This window comes from Hippoglossus stenolepis, chromosome 11, assembly GCF_022539355.2.
Source record: "Hippoglossus stenolepis isolate QCI-W04-F060 chromosome 11, HSTE1.2, whole genome shotgun sequence".
In the NCBI taxonomy this organism is placed as follows: domain Eukaryota; kingdom Metazoa; phylum Chordata; class Actinopteri; order Pleuronectiformes; family Pleuronectidae; genus Hippoglossus; species Hippoglossus stenolepis.
Window position 1 is genome coordinate 17,177,333 of NC_061493.1, and position 25,950 is coordinate 17,203,282.

General features: G+C 42.2%; 1 protein-coding gene across 1 annotated transcript in view; it reads right to left on the bottom strand.

Moving 5' to 3' along the window:
* The window catches only part of egfra (epidermal growth factor receptor a (erythroblastic leukemia viral (v-erb-b) oncogene homolog, avian)), a 42,173-nt gene that overhangs the window by 7,640 nt on the left and 8,583 nt on the right, over positions 1 to 25,950 (bottom strand). Inside the window, exons 2-22 of the mRNA XM_035169272.2 lie at positions 13,308 to 13,459; positions 12,211 to 12,397; positions 11,968 to 12,099; positions 11,784 to 11,852; positions 11,171 to 11,289; positions 10,637 to 10,778; positions 9,672 to 9,788; positions 8,929 to 9,055; positions 8,762 to 8,835; positions 8,588 to 8,675; positions 8,268 to 8,467; positions 7,967 to 8,099; positions 7,419 to 7,509; positions 6,395 to 6,552; positions 5,318 to 5,356; positions 5,057 to 5,201; positions 4,713 to 4,835; positions 3,702 to 3,800; positions 2,112 to 2,297; positions 1,503 to 1,658; positions 352 to 427 (exon numbers count right to left, since the gene is read on the bottom strand). Of these exons, the coding sequence (XP_035025163.2) occupies positions 352 to 427; positions 1,503 to 1,658; positions 2,112 to 2,297; positions 3,702 to 3,800; positions 4,713 to 4,835; positions 5,057 to 5,201; positions 5,318 to 5,356; positions 6,395 to 6,552; positions 7,419 to 7,509; positions 7,967 to 8,099; positions 8,268 to 8,467; positions 8,588 to 8,675; positions 8,762 to 8,835; positions 8,929 to 9,055; positions 9,672 to 9,788; positions 10,637 to 10,778; positions 11,171 to 11,289; positions 11,784 to 11,852; positions 11,968 to 12,099; positions 12,211 to 12,397; positions 13,308 to 13,459 (2,613 nt within the window). The remainder of the gene's footprint in view (positions 1 to 351; positions 428 to 1,502; positions 1,659 to 2,111; positions 2,298 to 3,701; positions 3,801 to 4,712; positions 4,836 to 5,056; positions 5,202 to 5,317; positions 5,357 to 6,394; positions 6,553 to 7,418; positions 7,510 to 7,966; positions 8,100 to 8,267; positions 8,468 to 8,587; positions 8,676 to 8,761; positions 8,836 to 8,928; positions 9,056 to 9,671; positions 9,789 to 10,636; positions 10,779 to 11,170; positions 11,290 to 11,783; positions 11,853 to 11,967; positions 12,100 to 12,210; positions 12,398 to 13,307; positions 13,460 to 25,950) is intronic.

Here is a 25,950-nt window from a genome sequence, read left to right on the forward strand (position 1 = left end):
TCTGGGACTGCTGGTGTGTGGGCGTGTTCTACCTGCGTGCTAAAATCGCAGATGCTAACAAGATATTCTCTCCTTTCGAAAATATTGACAAGCCTTATTAGATCCAACAACAACATCCTTTCCCATAACCACTGTCCTCTCCGTGTCTCACTTGCTGTTAAAACACTTTATTTAGCGAGGAATAAATATTTCTCCTGCGAGACTGTCGCCATCACTCAGGAGTACAGAGGCCCAGCTGTTTTACATATCCAACGTTACACAAGGATTCAGGCTCGATGTGGGACACGGTGAGCAGGGTTCATGCTGAGTTAGAGGCTGTGGATGTATTGAAAACATAAAGGCAAAGCTTACCGAAGCTCCATACATCACTCTGGTGCGTGTACGTCCTGTTCAGGATAGATTCAAGGGCCATCCATTTTATCGGGACCTGTGAAATGAGAGTTTAAAAAGTCAAAAAGTGCAGAAAACCAACATAAACTATATTTTTAATTCAATTTTACAGAGTGAAGAACAGACGTTTCTCCCTTTTGCAAGTCAGTGAATTCTAAGGTCAGAAAGTTAGGCAGTGTTGCTTAAAAAAAGTTTATCTAACATGCTTAGTCAATTTCTTTTCTACTTTCTTGAGTTTGCAGTTCACAGGAGACGAGAAGCAGGGCACTGTCATCACACAGACTGCGTCACACACAAAAAAAAAACGATTTCCTGCACGAGGATTAAGTCTGGTCTCGCACAAAAAGATGTTTTTTTCAAATGGCTGGCTCCACTAAATTTTGTATTAGGCGAAGACACGGCCTAATCCCCGTCTGGAGGGACTGTCCTGTAATATTTAATTAACACCATGTTTCAGAGCAGCAAAGCATTTAATAACTAGAATGGACGAGGGGGAAATCTCAGCAGCTGCAGATGTGTTTGTTCGAGTCCAGCTTTGCCCAGATGAATTGCAAAGAACTGACCTCAACATCTGTCCCTCTGCAGGTAATAAAACGTCTGGGTGGAAACTGAACACTATCACCTTATGGGTCCAAGTTATTAAAAAAACAATAATATCAGAAACCTGATATTTTACATTTTTATATTTTATACTATTGGGGTTTTGGAGTTAAGCTTAAGAAAATGGGTGTGAATATCTTGTGGGGACCATTGTTGGGTAGAACACTCACCTCCAGTTACAAGGGAAATATAAGTTATATATAAGTTTTCTGTGAGAAAATGTTTGTTTTCAGTTGCAGAAGGAAATGCTGATAAGTGAAGGAACTTATCTGATTCCATCATTTCAGTCTGTTTATTGACACGAGATAAAAATCTAGAGAAAAACTACAAATGCAATCTTTCATGATGTGGAACAAATTCACTCCACTACAGGAAAACATCCGTCAAGTTAGCACTAACAGACTAAATATAAATGCAAAAAACAAATTATGTCAGGTTGGGGATATTTGGGACAACAAAATGAAATTTGGTGTGTGCGGCACAGCTTTAACTCTTAATATGGTGGTACCAACCTTTCCACCGTCTGCATGGTACTCCTTCTCATCTGCATCGAGGAGCTTAGCCAGACCGAAGTCTGTGATCTTGACGTGCTGAGGAGTCTTCACCAGAACGTTCCTGGCTGCCAAGTCGCGGTGCACCAAGTGGCGCTCCTCCAGGTAGTTCATACCCTTTTGTCAAACAAACGATGAAGTGCGGTTTGTTACATAAGAGTCGTGCCCCTTTCACAAGCCGACTAATGTGTCAGAACGTGCAAATATATATCGCTTGATCAAACGCGATAAAGGATCCAACCGCTGAGATCTGCCAAGATAAGCTTGTCACCATCACCTGACTTCACTCACCAGCCCAGTATATGTGACTGTGTGCAGTGGAGCTGATGTTAATACAAAAACATAACATGCATTGCAGAAATGCTCAGTTTCTTTTGTTTTTATCATGTGACACTATTTTAAAAAACCTACACATACAAGGTATAATCTGTATTATTCAACATGCACAACAAAGACAAACAATCCAACTGCTCTGCCTCCCAATTACATCATCACTTAACACAACAACAACCCCCGTAGACACTGAAGCTGCCGAACAGACCCTCCCATGTAACTCGACGCCGCTCGTACCTTGGCTATCTGCACACACCAGTTGAGCAGGTGCTGGGAGCCGATGTTGTCCTTGTTCTCTTTGACGTAGTCCAGCAGGCAGCCGAAGGGCATCAGCTGGGTGACGAGCTGCACCGTGGACGTGAGGCAGATGCCGAGCAGACGACACACGTGGGGGTGATCCACACTGGCCATCACATACGCCTCCTGCAGCGTGCATGGGGACACACAATCAATCGTTTTTGTCAGGTGACACAATCCACAATACAAGTCTTAGAATAATGAGATAAATTCATATTGGATTACTCTGTTTTTTTTTGGTCTTACTTTCTATATCTTGTCTAGTGCATGGGCTGAAGAAAAATACTGAATTTCATATTAATGGTGCAAAGACAAAAAAGAAATATCTCTGTTTGAATAAAATGTTTCACAGCCTGTTCAATTATTAGTTGAAGTATCCATATTTATCCTGGAAAATGGCAGCTCACAACGTATGTGGAAATAAGTCTCTTAGCAACAGGCATACCTGCCAAGCATATTTAACACGTCTCAGCTCAGAGTGGAAACCGAGGGATAAGCCACACAACTGGCTTCTTACAAGGAGGTAAACAGATTAGATAGATAGGTTTATTTACTGTTGAGTGCACTGACTGGATCCCAAATATTTTATACATCTTTGTAGCAAGATTATTCAGGAAATAACCAGTTGATTGCTCAGAGCTCTGTAATTCTGACAGTGGAGCACATACCTCCGCCCAAGGCCCAACAGTCCCCTTAATTCAATCAAGCTGCACCAAATTGCTCACACTCATAGAAATCAGTCCTGTAAATATGTTTGATTTCATCATCAAGATCCATGATTAATTCCCCGGGGAAATCAGTGAAAAAGTGCTTGCACCGTTATTTTTAAAATAACATTTTCCAGGATCCTAATTCGGATCTGCAGCAAAATTCCCTGACCCATTCCACATCCTTGTTTCAGTGGAGGTCAGTAGTTTTATTGCGTGGTCTTTTAGAAACAGACCAGCCAACCAGCAAATGGACAGGGGCGAAAAAAAAAACATAACCTGCTTGCTGGAGCAAAAAGAGTCAGAGTGACGGAGCAACACGACCACAAGAAAAAAACAAAATCACAGGATCTGAGCTGCACTTTCAACTCTTTGTATCATGCAGTTTAAACAGGCTGATTTCTCAGTACAGCTTCAGGGCAGCGTCTCCCTTCCAGAAAACAGCCCGGGCTTGGATTACACAGCAACACCCACACGTTGACTTCCGAGGAATTAATCCCATTTCCAGCAGCCATATTAACGGTCACCGTGCAGAAAAAGGACACGTTCTCCATTACAAGGAAAACAAGGGGGTCATTAGTTTCAAATCAGCTGCATGTGTTATAAATCACAGGCAGGCAATAATTGTCACTCACTCTGTGCAGCACATTGAGGAACTTGTCAATCCTAAATGTTGTGAGAAGCACTTATATATATATATATATATCCTGTCTTTTCCCACCAGCAGAGCACAGTTCACTGAATCAGTTTGGGAAATAACATTTTAAATGAATCCCCGTTGTAGTTCTGACTCAAAAAGGACCACATATAACAGTGAACCTACGTCTAAGATTTCTTTGTTTGCTTTCGGTGATGTGGCCTCTCTTAAAACCTTGATGGCCACTGGGATCTTCACGTCCTCGCCCTCCGGAACCCACAGGCCCTGTAGCAACACAGATTCGTTATTTCACAAGCGTTACTCACACCATGAAGTGATCACAAGTTGCACATGTACAAATAATAGTTAAATACAATATAATTACACAAGTTCACATCCATATAGTGTCAGCACATGCTTTGCTTGTGAGGGCCCTGGTACATCACGTACTGCACCCAAATACAGATTTGAAGTACAAAAAACTCTCAGCATAACTTCAACCTGATTCCAACTGTAAAAACATTTCTTAAACCTTAAATAACACGTTGAAAAACAATCTCCCTCAAGGTCTAAAAGCTTGAGAGGTCCTCTCAAGGACAGAAATACAAGTGCGCGCGCATACACACACACACACACACACCACACACACACACACACACACACACACACACACACACACACACACACACACACACACACACACACACACACACACACACACACACACACACACACACACTCTCTCTCTTGTTCTTTATGTAAGAACTGTGTTGACTTACATTCTCTCTCTAGATATGTATCCAAACCTTAACCTAAAATTAACTTAAGCTTATAGAAACCACTTATTTTTCTCCATGTGTCCCAACAATGACACTGTGAGACATGTTTGTGTAGAGATGCTAGAATCTTTTTATTTTTCTCACAACACTGTGATTGCAATTGTGAAGTTGTGATTAATGAATTCATTAAGTCCATAGCGGGAGGGAGAGAGAGCTCTGACAGTGAGAATGAAGTCACTCATGTATTCTGAACAGTTAAAAATGTGTATTTTGATTAAGAAATTGACAACAGATGTAGATGAAATAAAAACACCGTGATAAGGGGTTGGTTTTCGTAGACTTAGCACATTGTGTTCTCACTGCAGAGGAATTTTAACAACAATGTGTTTTGAAACACAAACCTGAGGCCTGTTATTACCTTATAAACTGTGCCAAACGCCCCGGACCCCAGCACTTTGATTTTCTTGAACTCCGGCTCTTTCAGGATCCGCAGCAGCGCCTGGTTCGGTGCCTCTCCGCTCGGAGTCAGAGGCTCAACCAGCTGGAGAAACAAGGAACTGAGTGTCTTACACAGCGCAAGTGATTGTTCACCAATCCACTGGAGCAAATCAATATTTCAAGCTACAAACAAAAATCTAATCAAATATTGATGAATAAAACCAGACGAGTAAAAAATTGCGATCTCAGCATTCAGCGTCTCTGTGATCCTGACACCTCTCTCAATATATTGACGTCCTCCTGAGAGCACGGTGACCATCATACCTGTCTCTCTTGGAGCAGCCTGCGCGTGGTCCTCTTCCTCTTGATGTGGCGTCGGCGGAGCAGCACGAAGACGGACAGGCCTGCGATCAGAACAGCCAGCATCCCGCCGACTACACCGGCTGCGATCATGGAGAGACCAGAGGCTCTGAAAGGAGAGGAGGAGGCCGATTTAAGATCTGATTTAACATTTGTGAATTGAATCAACAAGGGAAACAACTTGTGCAAAGCATGTGCATCCTCAAACAGCAGAGGATCACTCACCTCTTGGTCTGGCAGCCTTCAGGACCAGGCCCAATGCACCTGTAAACAAATCAGAGCAAAGAATCGGATGTAATTATAACGTTACTGTGTCCTCGCACTAAAAGTTCACCAACTTATCACAAGTCTACTGAGGGAAATGCAATGTTAACACTTGTTTGTGCACGAAGGAGGATTTCCACCAGTAAAAGCATCAAAGTTCACTGAATTATCTTGAGAGTTGACATGACTGAAATAAATAGTAAAAATACTCGACTTGCACAAGACGGTTGCAAAAGTTTCACCAGAGAGTAACAGATTAAAATCATGGTATTAACCCGTAGACCATTTCATTACAGTGAAAGTTACTATTGTTCTGTTCTCTAATGCAGAAAAAGATCAATTCTACAGAGAAACCTACTAAAACACGGTCTGCTTATGAGAATGAGGCAGAAATAATTTGATTTGTTGTAAATGGAAAAAATAATTATATTTCTACATTTCTAAAGAAAACTGCGTATTGAATTTATGATGATCAGACCACATCACATTTAAAAATTTTAAATCAGAATGACACTTGGTAGAGTCAAAAAACTCCCTAATTCAAATGTTAAATAAAGTGATCACAAATTCCTGGATTTGCACCAACATTGAATGGGTTCTTCCCTGAGCCACAGCACATTGTTCCATCAAGTTTCGTGGCAATCCGTCCAGTAGAGACAAACAAACTGAGATGAAAACCTTCTTAGTGGAAGTAAAATATGAAATAAGGAATAATCATAGACTGGGACAGGGAGTTTGCTAGATCTTCACAAAATAACAAACCTGAACCTCATATAGCAAACTTATTTGACACCAAAGCAACACTTAATAATGAATATAACTACTTCTCCAAACTGTAGCCTATCAGACTGTTGCTAAAAAGTTTCAGGCGGTGAGGTGGTGCATCTCTCTCTAATAGAGATGTTATCTATGGAGCTCTGTTGTCAGGATGAACGAGGCAGACCCAGGTTCTTTTTTCTTTTTCTCAACATGCAACTTTCTGTAACACAGGGAAACTGTTTAATGCCAGTTGTCAGGTGGGCGGAACAATGTTTTTACCCCTGAGTGCAGTTCTTGTGACACAGCTTGCACACTTTCATCTCGTTGGAGTATTTCCACACCAGCGCTTCGTCCTCCCCTGGCACGCCTTGGAGACAGCGAGACACACAGAACAGGCCGTCTTGGAAGTTGGCACACTTCGTACAATTTCCAGAACCCTGAAAGCAAAAAAAAAAGAAAAAGAGAAAGACTCATGATGTTTAAAAGTCTATTAAGGGGAGTAGTAAATATCATTTCTCAGAAAGTTTCATAACTCTTCCTCATGAAGATGCAAATGTTAAGGCGATGAAAAACACAAACACCCGATCATGAAACAGTACAAAACAACTCCTTCCTCTGTTATGATCAAATGCTGGATTTTGATACTTTCTCAAACTAAAACCTCCTCGACCTTCGTAGTCGGACGGACCTTTAGTGAAATGTGGGACACAATATGAAACTCCTGGCAAGTGAGTGAAACTGTAAAAATAAGACAACAGCCTCTATAAAAAAGTACCAAGCCTCTTATACATTTTTCTATAATTTTCTGTTGTCACTTATTGAAGAATTCGATTTTTTGTGGATTTCTTTTTGTTTTATTTCATTTTCTCTGAACGTTTTGTGCTTGGGGTGGGACGCCATTCGTCTTTGTTATTGTAAGTATGATTGTGTTTTCTGTCTGTGCCAAAAATCTATTAAAATATTGTTTAAAAACAAACAAACTCAAACCTCTTCATCTGCAGGTTTAGTTCTACATTTGATCCTTTTCCGTTTCAACAAAACCCAAAACAGGGTCTGAGCTTGCTTGTTTTCAATCAACGATGGGATTATGAGCATGTAAAAGAAGCTCGCGCAGCCACACCCCTTCGTCAGATCTCAACATGTCTTGTGGCTGCGTTGCATTATGGTCTATTAAGGCTGCTGTTGATGGAGAAGTGATTTCATGCTGAGCGACGGACACTAAAACAAGCTCAAAGACGTTTTTATGAGACTTTTATAAGGTTTTGTTTCTTTTTTTAGACAATAACTTGGGGGAAACACATACAGGTGCGCTGCAGGTTGTCGTCCCGTTCATGCGTTGACACTCGCCGTGACACTCCATGCAGGTTCTATTCACGACCACCTCCCTCCGCTCTCTGCAAAAAAAAACAACAAAAAAAAACAATCACAAAGCTGACAGACTCTCGCCGCCGGCGCGCCTCCTTTCAAACAGCAACACATGAAGTTAAATTCTTGATCCCTCTTTTCAGGGCAGAAGTTAAATTGTAAGCATGTCGAGATTCAATGTTTGACAGAGATCGGCAAAGATAAACAGATGTGAGTGAACGTGCTATTCCAGCTGCAGTGTTTGTTTTATATCTGCTGCAGCTTTAACTCCCAAAATACCTTGGATCATATTTAGTCTTAGCGTCACTTTCAGTAACAAATCCCCAAACTTGTCTAATGTCATCGTCTGGAAATGCTCGTGGTGAGAATATAGACTTTGAAGGAGTTATCTGCAGAACACACACGTCTGATGCTCAGCCTCTGTTCGGTCCAAAACAAGAAATGCTGCATTTAAGAAATCAAAAGTTACCCCCCTCCCCCTCTTACCCCTCGAGGATGTTGCAGGAGCTGACACAGCTCCCGTCGCGGCTGTAGTCACGGCAGGCGAGGCACATGTCCGGGCCCGGACCCCAGCAGCCCTCCGCGGTGCACTTCCTGTCACAGGTGTTGTTCTTCAGCGCTGAATACAAACACACAATCTCAAGAGGAGATCTCGGCTGCACGCTCAACCAATTTGACTCGGTTCATTTCATCTGGCTGGTGGACTGCAATGTCCACATTTTGCACGGCAAAAACAATCAAAGCATCTGACTAGATTCAGCGTTGAAAAATTAATATTCAAATTTACCACATGTGGCAACGTCAGCATTTTCCCCCACGTTGGCACTTTGCCTTTTTGATCTGAAGAGCCCCTCCCAGTGGCTTTTATTGGTGTAGCACAGGTTCTTGTTCTTAATGATGTACACGTCTCCATCGCTGATTTCTTTGAGGGAGCGAAGGCCCAGGTGGTCGATATCGAGCTGAATAATAACCAGGCTGCGGACGCCACTACCACAGGAAAAGAGACAGATTTAATTTGAATAATAGTCAACTCTTGAAAAACAAACTTATTCCTCGTGATCCAGCGGTAGTGAATCTATGGGGGGGGGGTCTTAATAAGGAACATACGGCTTAGTTCGTCCTCGAATGATCTCCAGATTCTCAAAAGGACTGAGTGAGGTCATGTTCTTTGGCCACGTCTGAATCCACAAAGATCCTGAAGCAACACATGGTTTGTTAATCATGAAACTATTACTTGTTTATTTAGTGTGTCATGCATTACTCAGGTTTTCACAGTCTTACCGGTAATTTCTTTAACTGTCTTAAACACATCAAGCTGGGCAGGGTCCATCTTTGGTGTTTTGGTATATGCATCCCTAAAAAAATAAGAAAATACATTTTTATGTTGTTAAAAAAACGTTCACAGTGATCTACAGAAGTTGATAAACACAGCCATGTCCAGGACCTACCCATGAATCGATGTGTAGATGATCGCAATGTTCCCATTGATTTTCGTGCAGTTTTTAAAGGAGTCGATGTTGGTGGCGTTGATGGACAGGGTGTGAGTCAGGTCTCCGGCTCCAAGTCCGTTACAAACTACAAACCAGTAGGAAAACAAACAGCGGAACAAAAAGTCTCAGGCTCAGAATGGTAACAAACTATCTGTACATTTAAATCCCTGGGGAGAAGCTACTGGCAAAACCTCAGGTCACGTCTAATCTCGCCATCTATGCGGCCGTTGGAGGACGCAGCCGCTGAATTGAGACACTGCTCTAATCTGCAGATAATGCACTTTATTTGATATAGACAGTAGCTAACAGCAATAAACAGTTACAATTATCAAAATATTATAAATGTTGAAATACATTTTTTTTACACTTATTTATTTATGTATATGTTTTTTTGTATCTATTCTAAATGTTGTGTCACAGCCTCCATGGAGTCCCACAGTTGAGACCCTTTAGTTCACTATTAGTGGTATTCTAATATAAGCATTAGCATGTTTTAGTTGGTAAAGGTGCAAGTTAATGTACAATTCGACAGTTTATCTCTGATTGTTTTATAACTTGATTAGATGGTTTATGTGCTGCAACTAAAGCAGGTGACTCAAGTGCATGTATTCAGTCACATTCCTCCTCTGTGGACTGCGTGGTTGTGCGTTTGAGTCAGAAAAAGTTCCCAGATTGCTCAGGGAGACATCTTAACCTCCTACCTTTTGGACACAGTCCATCGCAATTGGCGCACTTCCTCACTCCACCCTCATCCACCTCATATGTGTTCCCACTGCACGTCCGCACACAGGCTCCATGATCCGTCACAATGTAGTTATCTGGAATTATTGCAGAAATACAAGCACATCTCAACATTTTATTCGGCATTAATAACCTATATGAGACCACCATCATCACCATAGGGGATGATAATGTGCAGGCTCTAAAGCATGGGCTGAGTAATACAGCGGCGGATATGTAAAAGTTAAACTAAGAGAGAACAGTTCTTGCATTAACACGCCCTGAAACTCAATCATTTTCTTTCCTTGTTCATACAGTTTATGATTAAACTGGAACTGTGCACTGTGACCAATGAATGTCTAACAAAGCTGAAGGACAACCTGGACACTGAACAAAACACAATGTGACTCTGCTCGTACTCGTGTATGATCTCTTTTCATATTGAGGCCGACTAGTTTTACTATATTTGATTTGACAGCAACAGTTACACTGCATGTTTTTACACATGGTAATATATATATCAGAGGACTAGATACAAATAGGAATAACACACAAACAAAACACAACTAGGACTAAAAATAAGAATAGGAATAAAGAATAAGTACAAGAATAAGATTCCTAGCAAGAAAAAGAATAGGAATATAAATAAGAACAAGAATAAGAATAAGAATAAGAATAAGAACAAGAACAAAAATAAGAACAGTAATAAGAATATGAATATTAAGAAGAAGAAGAAGAAGAAGAAGAAGAAGAAGAAGAAGAAGAAGAAGAAGAAGAAGAAGAAGAAGAAGAAGAAGAACAACAACAACAACAACAACAACAACAAAAAAGAAGAAGAAGAAGAACACAAACATGAATATGAATATAAAGAGGAACAGGAACATGAATATCAATATGAAGAACACAAATACGAACACAAATACGAAGTTTGTCTTAGTTTGCTTACGTGGGCAGCTCTTGACACATGTGGCCCCGAAGTTGTACTTCCCGAGGGGGTTGGGTACCAGCTGGTGCAGGTTGGGGTCGTAGCGCATGAGGCCCGGGCAGGAGTCCTTACACACCCCGTCATCCTGGAAGTCCCGACAGGCCTGCAGCACAAACAACAGTCATCCAGTACACAGGGATCAAAACAGAGCCCCACACTAATGATAACACTGCATTCCTCCATCACGGCCTTGGACTAATCCTCAGAGCTGCTCGGAGAAGAGGGAGAGCAGACGCTGATACTCCAGGCGCTGCCAGATGAGAGATTGTATCGCCACTTATTTGTCTCATTGGTACGGAAAACAATAATAATACTTCTGATCATAAAAACAGATGCTGCCGAGTGAGGGGTTTGTTTAGTCGGAGGCCTCTCAGCCAAATTTTAACGCAGGGATACGAGACGTTCGGTTTATTTTGTTGTTCCAGCTCGTCTGCTCCCCAGCTCTTTGATTGTATCTTCACTCCTGTCCCACATAAGAAAACGTCTTTCTCTCACCAGACAGTTGGTGGGCCGTGGTCCTGTGCAGCCCGCGGCACAATGCTCATTACAGCAGTCGCTCGGTGAAGGTCCTTTGCATCTCTGAGAGCACTGCTGTGCACAGTTCAGCTTTGTAACTGGAGACGAGAACAGGACAAAGTCAGCGGAGCGACCGGCAGCAGCACATCATTCTTTTAAAAACTTTTCTTTAGTTTGAAGGCTGTAAATAAAACCATTGGTATGTTGATGTTATGGTAGAAACTATGGAGAATATTTAGTAGTAGTTTCCACTTTGTGTTGTTGGTATACAGTAAAGAGCTGACTGAGTAATATGACTGCAAACAGAGAGTATTGGAACTATCTTGCAATATGGCAGACTGCTTTTACTGAGATTTTAACTTTATTCTGGTTATATCATGATTTTTTTCTTGTAATATTACAACTTTATTCTCATAACTTCATGACTTTATTCTTGTAAAACGTTTTTCTGGTATTATTACGACTAGATTCTCCAAATCTTGGATTTCTTTGGGCCCTAATACTCTTGTCGTACTACGTATCTACTGAATACTTGAAAAAATGAATGACAAAAAGGTCAAAAAGGGAAAATGAAAACGCGGATGGTGCTTACATGTCTGGCAGTTTTGAGGACCGGCTGCCCAGCATGAACCATTAAAGCAGCTTGAGTCACATGGTTTGCCTGTAAAAAAAAACACAGGTAAAACACAGTAAAATGGTTATATCATATTCTTTACTCACACATGATGAATTAAACCTGACGACTTTGTATTTTGCAGAGTAAGTGTGTTACTCACAAAGTCGATTTTTGCTGGCCACCTGGAGCTCCATCCGGGATTTGTTGTCAGCATTGACGATATCGTACCACTGTATCGTCTCCATGTGGCAAAGCTGCGGGCCCTCAATCTTTACGCCTCCTTTGAGAATTTCTGCAGAATAATGTAAAGTTGATAAATATATAATATAATATATTATTCGAATTTGTATAATTGTAGTTAAATCATTTGACATTAAATCTGAAAACAGAGAATTGGACTGACCCGTCAGGCTGTTCAGAAGAACCTCTTTGGTGGCCTCAGCGGTAGGTATGTGATAATTGGCGAAAACGGAAAGGGCAAACTCTCCCAAATCGAGGGAATGACCTCGAATGATGCGCAGGTTCTCCAGAGGAATCCTGGAGGCTGTGTTGAGGGCGATCAGGACGTAGCCGCCCACTTCTTCAATCGACTGCGGAAGAAAAAAAGCTGTTTGTCGTAGAGGTAGAAAATGTGCTCTGCTGCTGAGACCACTGAATACCTTTTTAAATAAAAGGCTAAATATTTAGTTTTAGAAGTGAGATAATCATTTGCTTCTGTAGCTAACAATTAAAAACTGAGCCAACGTGAATATTATTGCCTGCATTAATGAATATCTGTAAAAAACTTGACACAGTATGTTGAAACTATTAATGGTTTTACAAATCATTATGCAAATTAAAGGATTTACCCCCCACTAGCCAAAAAACGAAAGATTTGGAGTCCGACAAATAGCGATCTGTTGGGGCTGTGGCCGACACCGGTAAAGGGGACTAAGAATTTCAGAGACCAACGTATATTGGTGAATAAAAGCCGATATCAATATGTCTGTGAAAGACTCATGTCTGATATTATTGACCAAACAATAAGCACAGGTCATCAGAATGTGTGCAGCCTCACAGGTAAAAGTTAGGCCAAAAAGAAAAGCTATTACGACAGCTGCACAGGTAGAAAGATGACAAATTCAAATTTTGAGTAAGATGTCTCCCCGCCATCGCAAAAGAAAACCCCATCCTTGGACATTCTGCATGATATCTGCTGACTGTGTGTTATTTCTGTTTGTGGGTCAGTGTGTGTGTGGTCCCTCTTCACATCTGTGAGGTCGTTACAGCAAAGCTCCGACCGGAGGGCTACAAACACCGTGAATCATCCGTCCCTCTGCGGACTCGCCCTCCATTGATTTTAATTATCTGAACTGAGGTGATACGAGCAGTCGGGAGCTCTTCAAAGATCCAGGGCTCAGATTGTCTGGCAAACTGACTCTGGACCACCAAAGAGATTGAGAGGACTAAAAACAAATAACCTCTATTGCGAGTTTGGCCTTCACTGTTAAGAGTCTTTACCCTGAGGAAGGACAGGTCACGGTGCTCCTCCATGTAGGTGATCTCCAGATTCTCCAGGATCACAGTGCAGTTGCTGTAGGTCTTCACCGTGCTCAGGTAGTGGTCGTCTTTGGAACCCAGAAGGCTTAAACGGTTGGTGAGGCCTTGGCATACTGCAGACAAAGATATTATTATAAGAATTTTTCATGCATATTTGAATGATACTTGAAACAAATGATGCACACTGCAGGTAAATCATGTGGAATTGCAGTGCAGTGTCAGAAAAGTATGAATCCAAAGCTCCACGGTGCTCTCAGCCTGAAACATCCACTGCTTATGAAACACATTGGCTCAATTTATCACTTTCCGTGTGTGTGTGTGTGTGTGTGTGTGTGTGTGTGTGTGTGTGTGTGTGCGGGTGTGTGTGTGTGTGCGGGTGTGTCTCCGTGTGTGCGTCTGTTTGTGAATTCGGTCCGTGCAGTCATAACTTGGCCGGCTTCTCATGTGAAAATAAGCGATGTCGGCTGCGTCTACAATAGGAGTCAAATCTCAGCGACAAAGCGAGTTCTGGCTCGTGTTTCAGAGCGGGCTGGCCGTATTTATACTGGCAAAGGCCTGAGTCTTTTCCACTGCTGCGCAGTGCTAGTTAAAAACAACCACTGTGACCAGCATCTCCAGGCGCGTCGTGTCATTTCGGAGAAAGCATTTGGTGTGTCACATATCCAGGAGATTTGTGTCTGGGATTCTTAGGGGAACTCATAACTAACAACCGTCTCTGTGAATTCAGCTTTGTTTTACGCACATCCGATATCAAGTTCTCCATATATTAAATAACAACTGAGGGCTTGAATCCGATGCTGATCCGTACACTTTCACTAGTTTTCAGTTCCAAAGACATAAAGGCACTGATAGAGAGATTCACAGGAGTACAGTTGTAGGCTGATACTGTGGCCTGTATCTGGTGTTATGCAACAAAATGTTTGTGTAAGGAAGGCAGCGTTACTGAGAAGTGCAGCAGACACAAAAGCCTGCTTGATGAATTCAGGTTTAAAGGGGAAGAATGCGTGTCGGGCCGTTTTCCAGGATTCAGTCGTCCCAAGCTGGTCAGACAGGTTCTGACTGGCAGAGAGGAGAGGGTCAACTGTTCAACACCCCTCTGGCGCAGCCACACACGCACACATGTAATGTAATTAAGGGAATAAACGATTTATCTCTTTTAAGTCTTGCTTTATAGGTTAAGTTGGGTAATAGCTGGAGAAAAACAGAGATTCATCCCCCTGTTTATTTGAGAAGACATTACGGTTCTGGGGTAATGTCTCGTGGGTCACATACCTCAACGTGTCTGCTCTTGACTGAAAACCAAAACATGTGCACAGAGTTCTGGGACACACCTCACAACAACTCCGCCGGGCACATATCGGTTCTTTTAGCGTGACTGAGGGATTTCTGATTCTCAGGACTGAAGGAAAGGAAAAGTTCATGATATCATCTCTCATGCTCAGTCAAACTCGTATCAACGGCCAGTGTTTCGTGCTCTTGTATTTTCACTCAGGTTGTTGTTCAACACACAGCGAGGGTGCATCGAATCAGGGAGAATTAGGCACAAACAGCTGTCTCCCGCCCTCCCTCCTCTTCCTCCTCATTAGTTTGTCCCTGAGGTATCTCCCTGATATGAACCCTGCAGTCCAGCGGCCTAATGCCCGGGCAGCAGAGCAGCGGACGAGCAAAAGCAAGCTGACGGTTTTAATTAGAGGGGCCATGCGAGATGCAATTAGCCCCCTAATTATTACTTGGATTGAGAAACCAAACTGTAATAAACAAAACGGTTGTCATGACGGCGCAGCTGGGACTATTAATCAATCTGATTTGGAGATCCCAGATGACAGTTTGCTAACAGGGATGCTAATTATGACCAAATGGTTTGTTGATATACCACATACAGTATATCTATGTGCATATGTCCCACGTGTGTAGATGGAGCCTGTTTCCTGTCTGAATTATTACCTCCACCAAGGAGGTGATATTGCCATCTGTGTTTGTTTCTCTGCAGGATTGTGCAAAAACTACAGGAAGGATTACCTCTAAAGTTAGGTGGGTAGGATGCGGTATGCATTTGGGAAGAACCCATATAATCTTGGTACAGATGCGGATCAAGGGGCAGATCCAGGGTTGTTGTTTTTATCACTTTCTGTAACAATGCAAGGGCAATATATAGGGCCATTTTTGTCATTTTCAACAATTTCCCAGGGAATAATTCCTGGATCTTATTGCAAAAACATCTTAGGGAACTGTTATCTATGGGTGTGTGCAATTTGGTGCAGCTTGGTTGAATTTAAGGGGACTATTTGGCCTTGGTTGAGGTTCGTTCTCTACTAGTTTGTTCTGTTAATATCTATAATGATCAGTAAAGGCTGCACAAGGCAGGTGACTATACCTTTAAGTTTCCTGAAGTTCATACTTGACTGAAGCACAAGGCAGAAAGAAAAAGAAACCGATTTGATTGCTCAAGCAAACAGCTGCTCGGCCATGGTAAACACTCCCGTCGTCCAGTTGTTGATTTCATCACACGTCTGTTGCAGGTGGGGAATGACCTGATATCCTGTGACCATAAACTGACTTCCTCATTAGGCAGCAACACATGAGGAAGAAACAAAGTCAGGCCGTGTCAACACAAGTTATAACTGACAGATGGTGTCACAATCCTTCCTAGACGATCATTTTCCAAGTGATTCAAGTCTGGTCTCATATGTCTGAGTTAGATCTGTCATAAAGAGTTAAACAGAAAGACAACAGCAGGTGAGCAACATTTCCCACAACCCTGTATTTTCCATGGCGAGTGATTCAAGTTTTACTCATCAAACATATAAAAACAATTCCCAGTTTGCTTTGAATGTGAGGGCGGAGCCTGCAGAGACGCAAGTAATACTGTGACAAAGACCAATTACCGATTGCTTCACTTCCTCCAGCTGAATTGTCGTCACTAAATGTCCAGGAGATAACTCCAGCAGCAAGGAGTGGCCGGTTTGTTACATCACTGGCTCAGCGCTGCACGCATGTGTGTGTATGTGAAGGTTTGTGTGTGTGTGTGTCTGTGTTAGTGTGTCTGTGTGTGTGTGTGTGTGTGTGTGTGTGCGCAACACCAGTAGTTCAACAAGGCTTTCTTGGATTGCACTGTGCTGATCGGCAGCCATGTCAGAGCCAAACAAAAGCCTCGATAAACCCGATCATTAGTCATCTGAGCGTGTTGCTATGTTCGCTCGCGTATCATTCTTTTGATGTTTACTTGAGGACTAGCGTTGGAAGTCAAGTGTGTATGTGGGCAGATATTTGTTTCTCGAGGCTATTGGATCTGCGCAACTACGTGAAAGCGGTTCAGAACAAGAATAAAAAGTTTTTACTGACAAAGAGAATATAGCGAGAGTTCTGTTAGATTTAAAAAATAATAATAATACACCCTCATTGAGAATTTACACGATACTCTGAAGCTTTATTCAGACGTTCTCCTGAAGTTATCCGTAGGGGCTGTGAGTGAGAATGAAAATATCAGAGTCAGTTGCTTCGGACATTCAAAAAGAGTTTGTCCTGCCAGCCCCCACAGTAAAAACTCCGGAGAATGTCTGGAGGATTCGAGCAAGTGCTCTGAATCTCCCTCTTTATACATATGTAAAAGACAAGGTCTGGATAAAGTGTGGACATTTTCAGGAGTTCATGTCTGGACAGAGAAGACTGGTAATTCTCTCCAAGATGTAAATCAGTGAACGATTACATAAATATTACGATTCAGTGTTTATGTTGTTTTTTTGTACGTAAATGTTAAAACCGCAAGAAAAACTCACAACATAATGAAATCCAATCAAACAACATTACAAACTACGGCCTAAGAAGGTTCAAGCTCTGACAGCCTCTCCCAGGAAAGAAGCATTTTATGCACTGGGTTGGATATATGCAATTCAAGCTGATTTGTATTATTCTGCACATTGTTGTTGGCATCAAACTGTAAAATCAAAAGCTTTTTCTTTGAACATGGGAACTGAAGAGAAATAATTTGACAGAGGAAAAGGGAACGAGTGAAGCAGAGTAGAAAACCAAAGTCACGGCAGACGAAATTTACAGTAAACACTTTGGACGCACTGACTAAACATGGCGAGATCAAATGTACAACATCGAGTATCAAAAGCAACCAAAGGGAAAAAAGGTCAAATTCTACCATAAATTCACGTTTGGAGGTCTCTCTCTCTCTTTCCTTGTATATTTGGCTGAAACTTCGTCTTTGAGAGGAAACAGTGACTGTAAACCAAACTGAGACGATGGCTTCTCAAACCCATCTAATGGTTTCCCTCAGTGCGCTGAGCCATCTGCTATACATTGAAATCATCATGCTTCATATCGCTCCACAGACGGACAGAGAAGGCAATGCCGCGTTGGCTTCCTCTCATTCGCGACCCACTATTCAATTACGCTGTGTCCAGAGTCGGATAATTACGTTGCCTGAAATCGTAGATATAATTAAAGGGAAGTAACAATGCGAACTGACACGACTTGTTTGTTTCTCTCTCCGACTCAACAGCATTACGGCAAAGTCTCTTATGTAACACAATCTGCAGTGTTCCTCTGCTGATAACAAATCGATGCCGAGATTAATTCCCTTATTTAGAGGTAAATTATGGTTAACCCCCCTCATATGTCTCTGTAGACAGCAAGAGGAAGCAGATGAGAGATGGGGGGTGCACTATCAGCTTTTATTGGCCTGGGTTTAGACTATAAGGCTCCTTGGGGTTATACTTACTCAAATTTCCAGACCTCCAGATTTCAAGGAAGCATAAATCTGCCAAAGCCCACTATCAGTGTGTTAAAAAAAAAAATACTCACTTCCTGTATTCTTTCTGTGCAATCAGCTCATACTTCCTATTCCAATATTTTCTGACTGGCCGAGATTCAGCAGGAGATGAGGGATCAAATGTCACATAAAGACAAAACCAGCAGAACAAGTACTCGTATGTGCTCTCTGCGGCGGCGTACTATATTCACATAAACACACTTTGTAGTTCAGACTTAGAAATTCCTGATATCCTGCTCCCTTCCTCTGCGTGGGAGATGCATCAATTCCTTAGAGAAAACATCTTGGGGTCTTAAAAGAGAAAAAGAAAAGAGGGTCCGGAGGATACCCCCTCCCTCCACGACTTTCCCTCCCTATTCCCAGTGAATGCAACAACATAGGTCCCTCTGACATCTCAGGAAGTTGATCTCTGTGCGGGGTCAGTTTCATGCATCTACCCCGCCGATGCTGAACCAGATGGTAGCTGATTGTCGTCTCCAGGGGAGGAGGACAAGAGGAGGATATAAATCCTGTTCTATTGGAGAAAGAGAGCTTATGGAAAGGAAGTGAAAGGGGTGGGGGGTGGGGGGGGAGAAAACGCGATGAAGGAAGGCGAGTTGTGCGGTTTGACTGACTGAGGTGGTGGATGCAGCGGCCGGCTGCGGGGTCAAACTGCGGGGATGGGGGGGTGTAAAGCTTCACACTTGATGTATGAATGTGGCCGATGTCTCCCTGGAGGCTTACAAAGGGGGACAAACCTTAAAGTGTCCAGCTGTAGAACGCAAGCAAACCGAAGCTTCCTGCTGAACACGTCACATTCGGCCCCGGTGACGACGCGAGTCCGGCCCCCAACTCGAGTTGGATCTCAGTCTGTGAAGTTTAGTCTGTTAAGAGCAAAGTGACCAAATAAAGACCAAAAAGCCTTGTGTTTACTCGCGGCCCCTGAAAAGTGCTCTCCACCCGTCAGTGAGACACTCCAGATACCTGAGGCCGGGCCCATCATAATGTTTACTCTCCACCTCGGTGGGAGGAAACCGTGGATTTAGGTTCTGCACAAACACAGGAATACAGCATGTATACTCACACTGCAAAGTACTGGGATCAGCAGTTCTGAGACCCTGAGGTGAAAAGATTCATCCAGAACGATGTCACATCGAGGAACCAGAGTCCTTTTAAAGCAATTTACTTTATTATTGTTATAAATATTATTCGTTTTTTCAAATTTTTCTTTTTTTGCTTTCAGTCTCTAACCAATAAAAAAATATGAAAGCACCATGGCATCATGAAAATAAAGAAAAGAGAGAAAGAAAAGTATATTTACATACATAAGACACAACATATGGATTATGAATGTAGATGTCTACTATTTTGTTTTTCATGTATTGTGCAATTTACCTTTCAAAAAAAGGGTATCTCACTCTTTGAACATTATGGTTTTACTGGCCACAGTAAAGTTGAAGAGAATAGATTCTTGGTTTATGTTAATTCTAATAAAAATGACAAACATTTTAAGGAAACGTCTCTAACGAGAAACAGCTTTGACTCTATATGATTCACAGACCTCACTGGCAACAGTTTTCATTGGAACTATACTTCTACAGAAGAAAGCAGTTCCAATGAAAACTCTTCCGAATAATGTGTTTAGACTATCCAGAGCAGCAGATCATTATCTCTGGAAAGAAAGTTGCTGGTACAGTAAATCTAAAGTTCCTGCAGCTCTATTGACTTTTAAAGCATCTTTCAGCTCTTTTTTCACGTTGCAGTTGTCTCCCACAGTTCATCAGCATCGTTTCCAGCTGCAACAGACAGCTGCTTCCAGTGAAGGAGCTGTGATAAACCTACTGAACAGGACCTGCCCAGCATCAAATGGTGGACCGAAAGTTTTCTGCCAGCTGGTGAACATAGTGAAGTATTTTACTGTTCTGGCGTCAGACACTTGGAAGTAAAAGAAACTAGAACAGAGCTTAAAAGGGAGTCGATGAACTAATGTCTTTCTGAGTCAGTTCTATGTGTGAATATCGTAGACTGCATATAAAAATGAACTTGTCCAAAGAGTGAGGCCAACAGTGGCAGCAGCATAAGTCATAAACCCTGCCTCCTCCATGTTGGTTAATGGGACATGGACCAAACTAAAATGGTCAGAACACATGTCAAATCATTTTCTATGATGGTTTCTGTCATTTAGGATCACACCGATGTTTGTTCAAGTGCTAACTTTTCCAGTAAATATGTTTGATTATATTTTTGATGTTACAAAAGCAAAGTGAAACGTCATGACTGACTGGCCGAGACTGGGACCTCTGTATTGCGGCTTCATCCCCGATCATTATTAGACCAGGGCTTCAAATGATATCAAGGAAGTGGAGAAGCATCGTCCATCTTTATGTACAGTCTATGGTAAATAATAATAAATAACATTTACCTGCTAAATCCACAAACATCACGCTAACAGATCCGACCAGATTCTTGTTGAACCCATGAAATGAAGAACTGTCTCTATGTTGAGAGCAAAGCTACGTAGGCCCTGTATTAGTTTGTTGTTCCTAATGAAGCCGTCTATGTGTGTATCATCAGCGTATAGCAGAATGATGGCATATACATTATGCCAGTGTTGTTTGTACAGTTTGTCACACTGCTTTTGGCTCCCAAAGGGGATAAGTGAGCAAATGTTCAGAGAACCATCTAGAAAAACATTAATTTTACTGGCTGACATGAGGATCTTGTATTTGCAGTCACACTGGTTGTTGTTTTAACTTCTGCGGTGAATCATCAACAAACTGATCATTTATCTCAATAGTCAATGTATTCCTGAACCCACTGTTGAGATGTAAATATCACAAACGACAGAAGACGCCTTAACGTTTACGTGTTGCTCCTCACATTGGATCGATGTAAATCAATTTTGATTCAGTGGAGTTATTTCAAACTGCGCTCCCACTCCTCTCCAGCTGTGACCAACATACATGGGGCTTCACATGATGGCCCACATCATCACGCTACACTCATCATTAGTCAGACAATTCTCCCACACGCCCTGTTGGAAAGTCCATTAGCGCTTCAACTAATCCCACTCGTGTTACCCCCAAACTCACACAACCCCCGTTACCCCGAGACCCATTTAAATTCCTAATGACGTGCAACATTCAACCCACTTCCTCACGTCCACACATTCTCCCCATTGAGGACCGTACTCGCCAAGACAACCCCCCTCCTCCACCTTTCCTCCATCTCCTTCCCTGTTAAAACCATACTCCTCTTCAATCCCACAGGAAGCCTGAGAGGAAGACGGGAGAGGGAGTGGGCGGCGAGCACACTGCTGCTAACTCGCTCGTTCAATGCCCCACCACCCCACCCCTCCCCTCCTCCTCCTCCTCTTTCCAACAATCGCCACTGAGCCGTGCATGGAAAAGAAGAGCAGAGGAAGAAGGGAGGCAAAAAGACAAGAAAAACAACAACCACCAGCAAAGAATCTCACACATTTGACACATCATTCCAGCAGGAGAGAGCAGCTGGGATTCAGGAATCACCCTGTTGGTTTAAGCATTCCCAGCACAGAGCAGCAGGTTAGGGCCCAGCAGAGAGAGGACAGATAAGTCTCAGTCACTGCACTCCTCACTTCGTCCAAACAAAGGAGATAGATGCTCTTTGAGGTCGCCTTTCTGCTTAAGGGTTTCTTATTTTAGCCCGATTGCTGACAGGCTCATTTCTGTGAAGGTCTGACCGCTGTTTCGCAGCGTTGCCTGCCAACGACTCTGTTCCTGCCTTCGTCGGGTCTGAAGTGACTCTGAAGTCTTCGGAGAGAGGGATCCCATAAAAGGAATATTCTACAAAAGCCCCAGGGTTCGCGTTAGTAAGCTCTGTTGCTCAGCCCTTACTCACCATTTCAACCTCTGCGTTCAGAATCAGCAGGCTCTGAAATCCACTGATGAGTAGTTTCTTCCTCATCCACGCTGGCAGAGGCCCAAAGTCAGGGACAAATGCAGCTCGGGGGGAATTAGTTTGTACAGCAGAGGAGCTCTTGTAATATTCGGCACTCAGGAGGGGTATTTTGTTACATGTTGCGTTGTACTTGCCAAAAGCATGACCGATTTAATTTGCACAGGAAAGCTGAGAAAACTTCAGCAACGTCTTCCTGATGACACATCAAACTGAAATGCCTGAAATGCATCAAGGGGGCCACTGCCAAGTGTTTGAGGCCCCGCAGAGTGTTCGGTTATAAACTTGAGAGTATTTTCAGAACAACTCTATCTACGCCATAGTAGTGTGAACAGCGAGAACTGACAGTTTTTCATCAGACACCTCTCCCACAAGCCCGAGGCTCAGATTTCTCCCATTGTTAACGTGCGGGGCGTTTTCCGGTTCCTGACAAAAACAGCACATCACATATGGTTAACAAAGCGCCAAAACAATGCGTTAGCTTGTTTTAGACCATTATGACTGCGGAGGGTGGTTGTTTCAAGGCCGCCCCCTCACTGCGGAGACACAGAGGGGCTTTTGCACGACCTAGGGCCTTGCTGGTTTGCGTCAGTCATCAAACGCATCAGACTTGGCAGACAAGAGCCTTATCTTGCTATCAGCTGCACTGCTGAACACGAGGACCCTGGCTCAGAATCAGTGTGTGTGTGTCTCACAACACGGAAAATAGAGTCAACTTTAACTTTCATCTGTGTTTGTTTTTCTGTTATTTTAATTATTTAAAAACTACTGGAAGAAAATTGGTTGAAGGATGGCGGGATGGCTCAGGGAAGAAACCATTAAATTTGGGTTTGGGCCCGAATCAGGGGATGGATCCAGGAATTATTTAAATGTTTTTCCTTAAACATTGAGGGATAGGGCGTTTTCCACATTTTCATTTATTACTCAAGAGAATTACGTGAGTCTTAATGAAAGAATGCAGACATGTTAAGGGTGTTGGTATCGATAAGTGTACCGTTTTGTGAGGATCCACATCTGTTTCAAGTGGATCTAAATGTGGTTTCATTGAGATGTAGCTTTTGCCAATATGGCAACAAATAGGTCTGGAACCCTGGGAAACGTTCTGTGGAACCAGGACTTGTTGTAATTTAAGGGGACTGTTGGGCCTTGGTGTTGGTTTCCACTCTACTGAGTGAAATTCTAGTTGCCTCATATTACACATTACAAATTGCCAAATGAATATTTTCAGATTGAAAGTTCATTCTAGAAACAACATTGGATGAAACGGTCTCACCAATGGGTCCTTTCTGTAGCGGCTCTGGAGCTCACGATCACATCACACTGTCTCCCTCTGCTTCCACTAATGTTTTGCCAACTACATCCTCCAAAGTAAACTTTCTGTCTCAACTTTTAAGCCAAAATGGATAAGAAATCCTTCGAGTGCTCAAAGGGCATTTGGGAAAACTCTGTTCTGTGATATGATTCAAAGCTCCAGAACAGCTACTAAATAGATCATTGTTTTGTCAACCGCTATTTCCACGGTCGAGAATAAAGTTTCAGTCTGACCTTTCGAGCAATCGTTGACATGAGGGGCCTCGAAGTGCTCAGACAAAATTTGAAGATTTATGATTCCATGACAACTGAGCAAATCTTCCATGAAAAATTGTGTGATACGATCAAAAGCTCCAACCCAAACTCTGAAACGGACCTTGTGGTGAGATAGTTTTGTCCATTACAACCATGAAAAGCAGAATGATGTTTCCAGCTCCAAATCCTGGATCTCATTTCGGATGTTTTTCAATCGACTAACAGGTGCCAAGCATTTATAACCCAGCAGAGGTCTTGCACAGTTCAGATCGCTTCATTTCTTGGAGGTATTAGCACATACAAATTTCTGCGGCCAGTTCAACATGAATATTTAAGATACCTCCTGCTAGACTGGTTTTTAAAAAAAAATCGAATTTAGTCGCTTGTTTTTATGTCCTTTTGACCTCATAACACAATTAGGTTTTGAGCATTTTTAATCTCTTGGAAATCGTGTGGGTGCCTGATTATTGCAATAATACTTGGATAAAAAAGAAACAAGTGGATTCATATTAAAAAATAATCTCTGCCTGTTTAATCAGCTCAGGAGGAGGTTGTTGACGCAGTGGATATACTGCTGGTCCACAGGGCTAATCCTTACTGCCTGGCACTAGTTCAACTATGCACTCCAGGGTATTTCTACCAGGGAACCCTTTCTCCTGCGAGCTACACGGATATGAAGCTGAAGTGGTTTGTTATGAAAATGAAAGGAGAGAGCAGCAAATATCGATCGTTTATCCGTGATGCTTTAAGTGTCATGGGGCTGTGATAGGGCCTGTGCTCACAATAGATGGCCTCCCTTAATGGTTTAGTGGAAAGAAGTGGAGAAGCAGTTCCGCCTTTTTTTATTGACGGAAACATTGCAAACAGAATCCCTTTTTTTACAGGCCTCTGGCTTCAATTATGAAAACATGTGGTAATGAAGATGTTACGCTCAAAGTCCCACCAGGAAATTAAATCTGAGCTCAACGAAGCGTTGGTGTTGTTGAAACTTATTAGGTAATTAGAGCAGGTATAGTGCACGAGGGCCGTTTTGTTGAGTGTTGTGTTTTAGTGCTGGGGGAGTTACAGATCAACTCTGTAGCTGAGCCAAGCTGCCATGACGATATCATGAACAATCATCTCTTCCCTGATAGGTGATGTTGGCTTTCTGATGCTGGAACACACCTCCCACAAGAGCCAGAAGGATTTATTGAAATATTCCCTGATATAAACCTTTCATATATCTGTTTGCAGATACATGCAGATATGATACATTATATTTGTATTGAATCAACCATGTAGAAACGATATGCATTCATGTTTAGATTCATGTAAGAATGTCTATATTATTTTAAAGCTCTGCATGTTTGGTTGTACTGTATATGTTTTCTTTTTTATAAAGTTTATGGTTAAATTGTAAAAATATCAAGCCTCACTTACATTTCTTTGTCATAAGGATTTGATAATGGCATCTTGGTAATCATTGACACCATTGTTAATTTAATTCAATAACGTACATTGTACTGATTAAGCCTTTGTGATTATTTTAGCTTCACTGGCAACATGGCTCTATGGATGGTAATGACAGTACAATACCTCAACTACTAGGATAGAAAGCATCGGAATGTTTAACAGGTATTCATGATGCCCAGAGGATGAATTCTAATGAATTCGGTAATCCCCTAATAATTCTGTACTGCTGGCAGCTCAACACATCAAAAGTTACAGAGGTTCATGGTTCCAGATGTTGAATCACAACATTAGTGATTAGTGATAACAGTTGGTATTTTGAATGAAATGACTCCACAGTTGTTGGATAGACAAAGAGATAAAATTTGATACATCCCTTTCAGTATGAAATGTAATAACTTTGTGGATCCTTAAAACTTCATATAAAGCAACCAGGGTCCATGATTTGTGGCCGAACCTGAAAAACTAATGCAGGAATTAGATTGGAACAGTTTCATAAGAACTGAAAATATTTTACCGGTTTCCCATACATTGATTTATTTGGTAAGCTATAAACCCAACTGTGGCTCAAAAATCAAAGTCCAAACCAAACTCCAGACTTCATTACACCGTTTCTTTTTACTACTTCAATGCATGGTGGTATTTTTCTGATATTTGTATGTAGGATCAGTTGTCCTGAGTCAACATCAAGCTCAAAGACAACTTAATAGATTCAGTTCCCCCTCAGCCTTTATAACTTCCAGCGAACAGGGATCCTTTCTCCCCACTGTTGACACAGGGCTGTAAAGTCATGTCTACAAGGCACGTTCAGGTCAGGGTGGACAGATAAGCCTGTGTCAGAGAAGACGACAAAGCCCCAAATAAAGAACCTTTTGTCCAAAGACTTAGGGGTTTCTG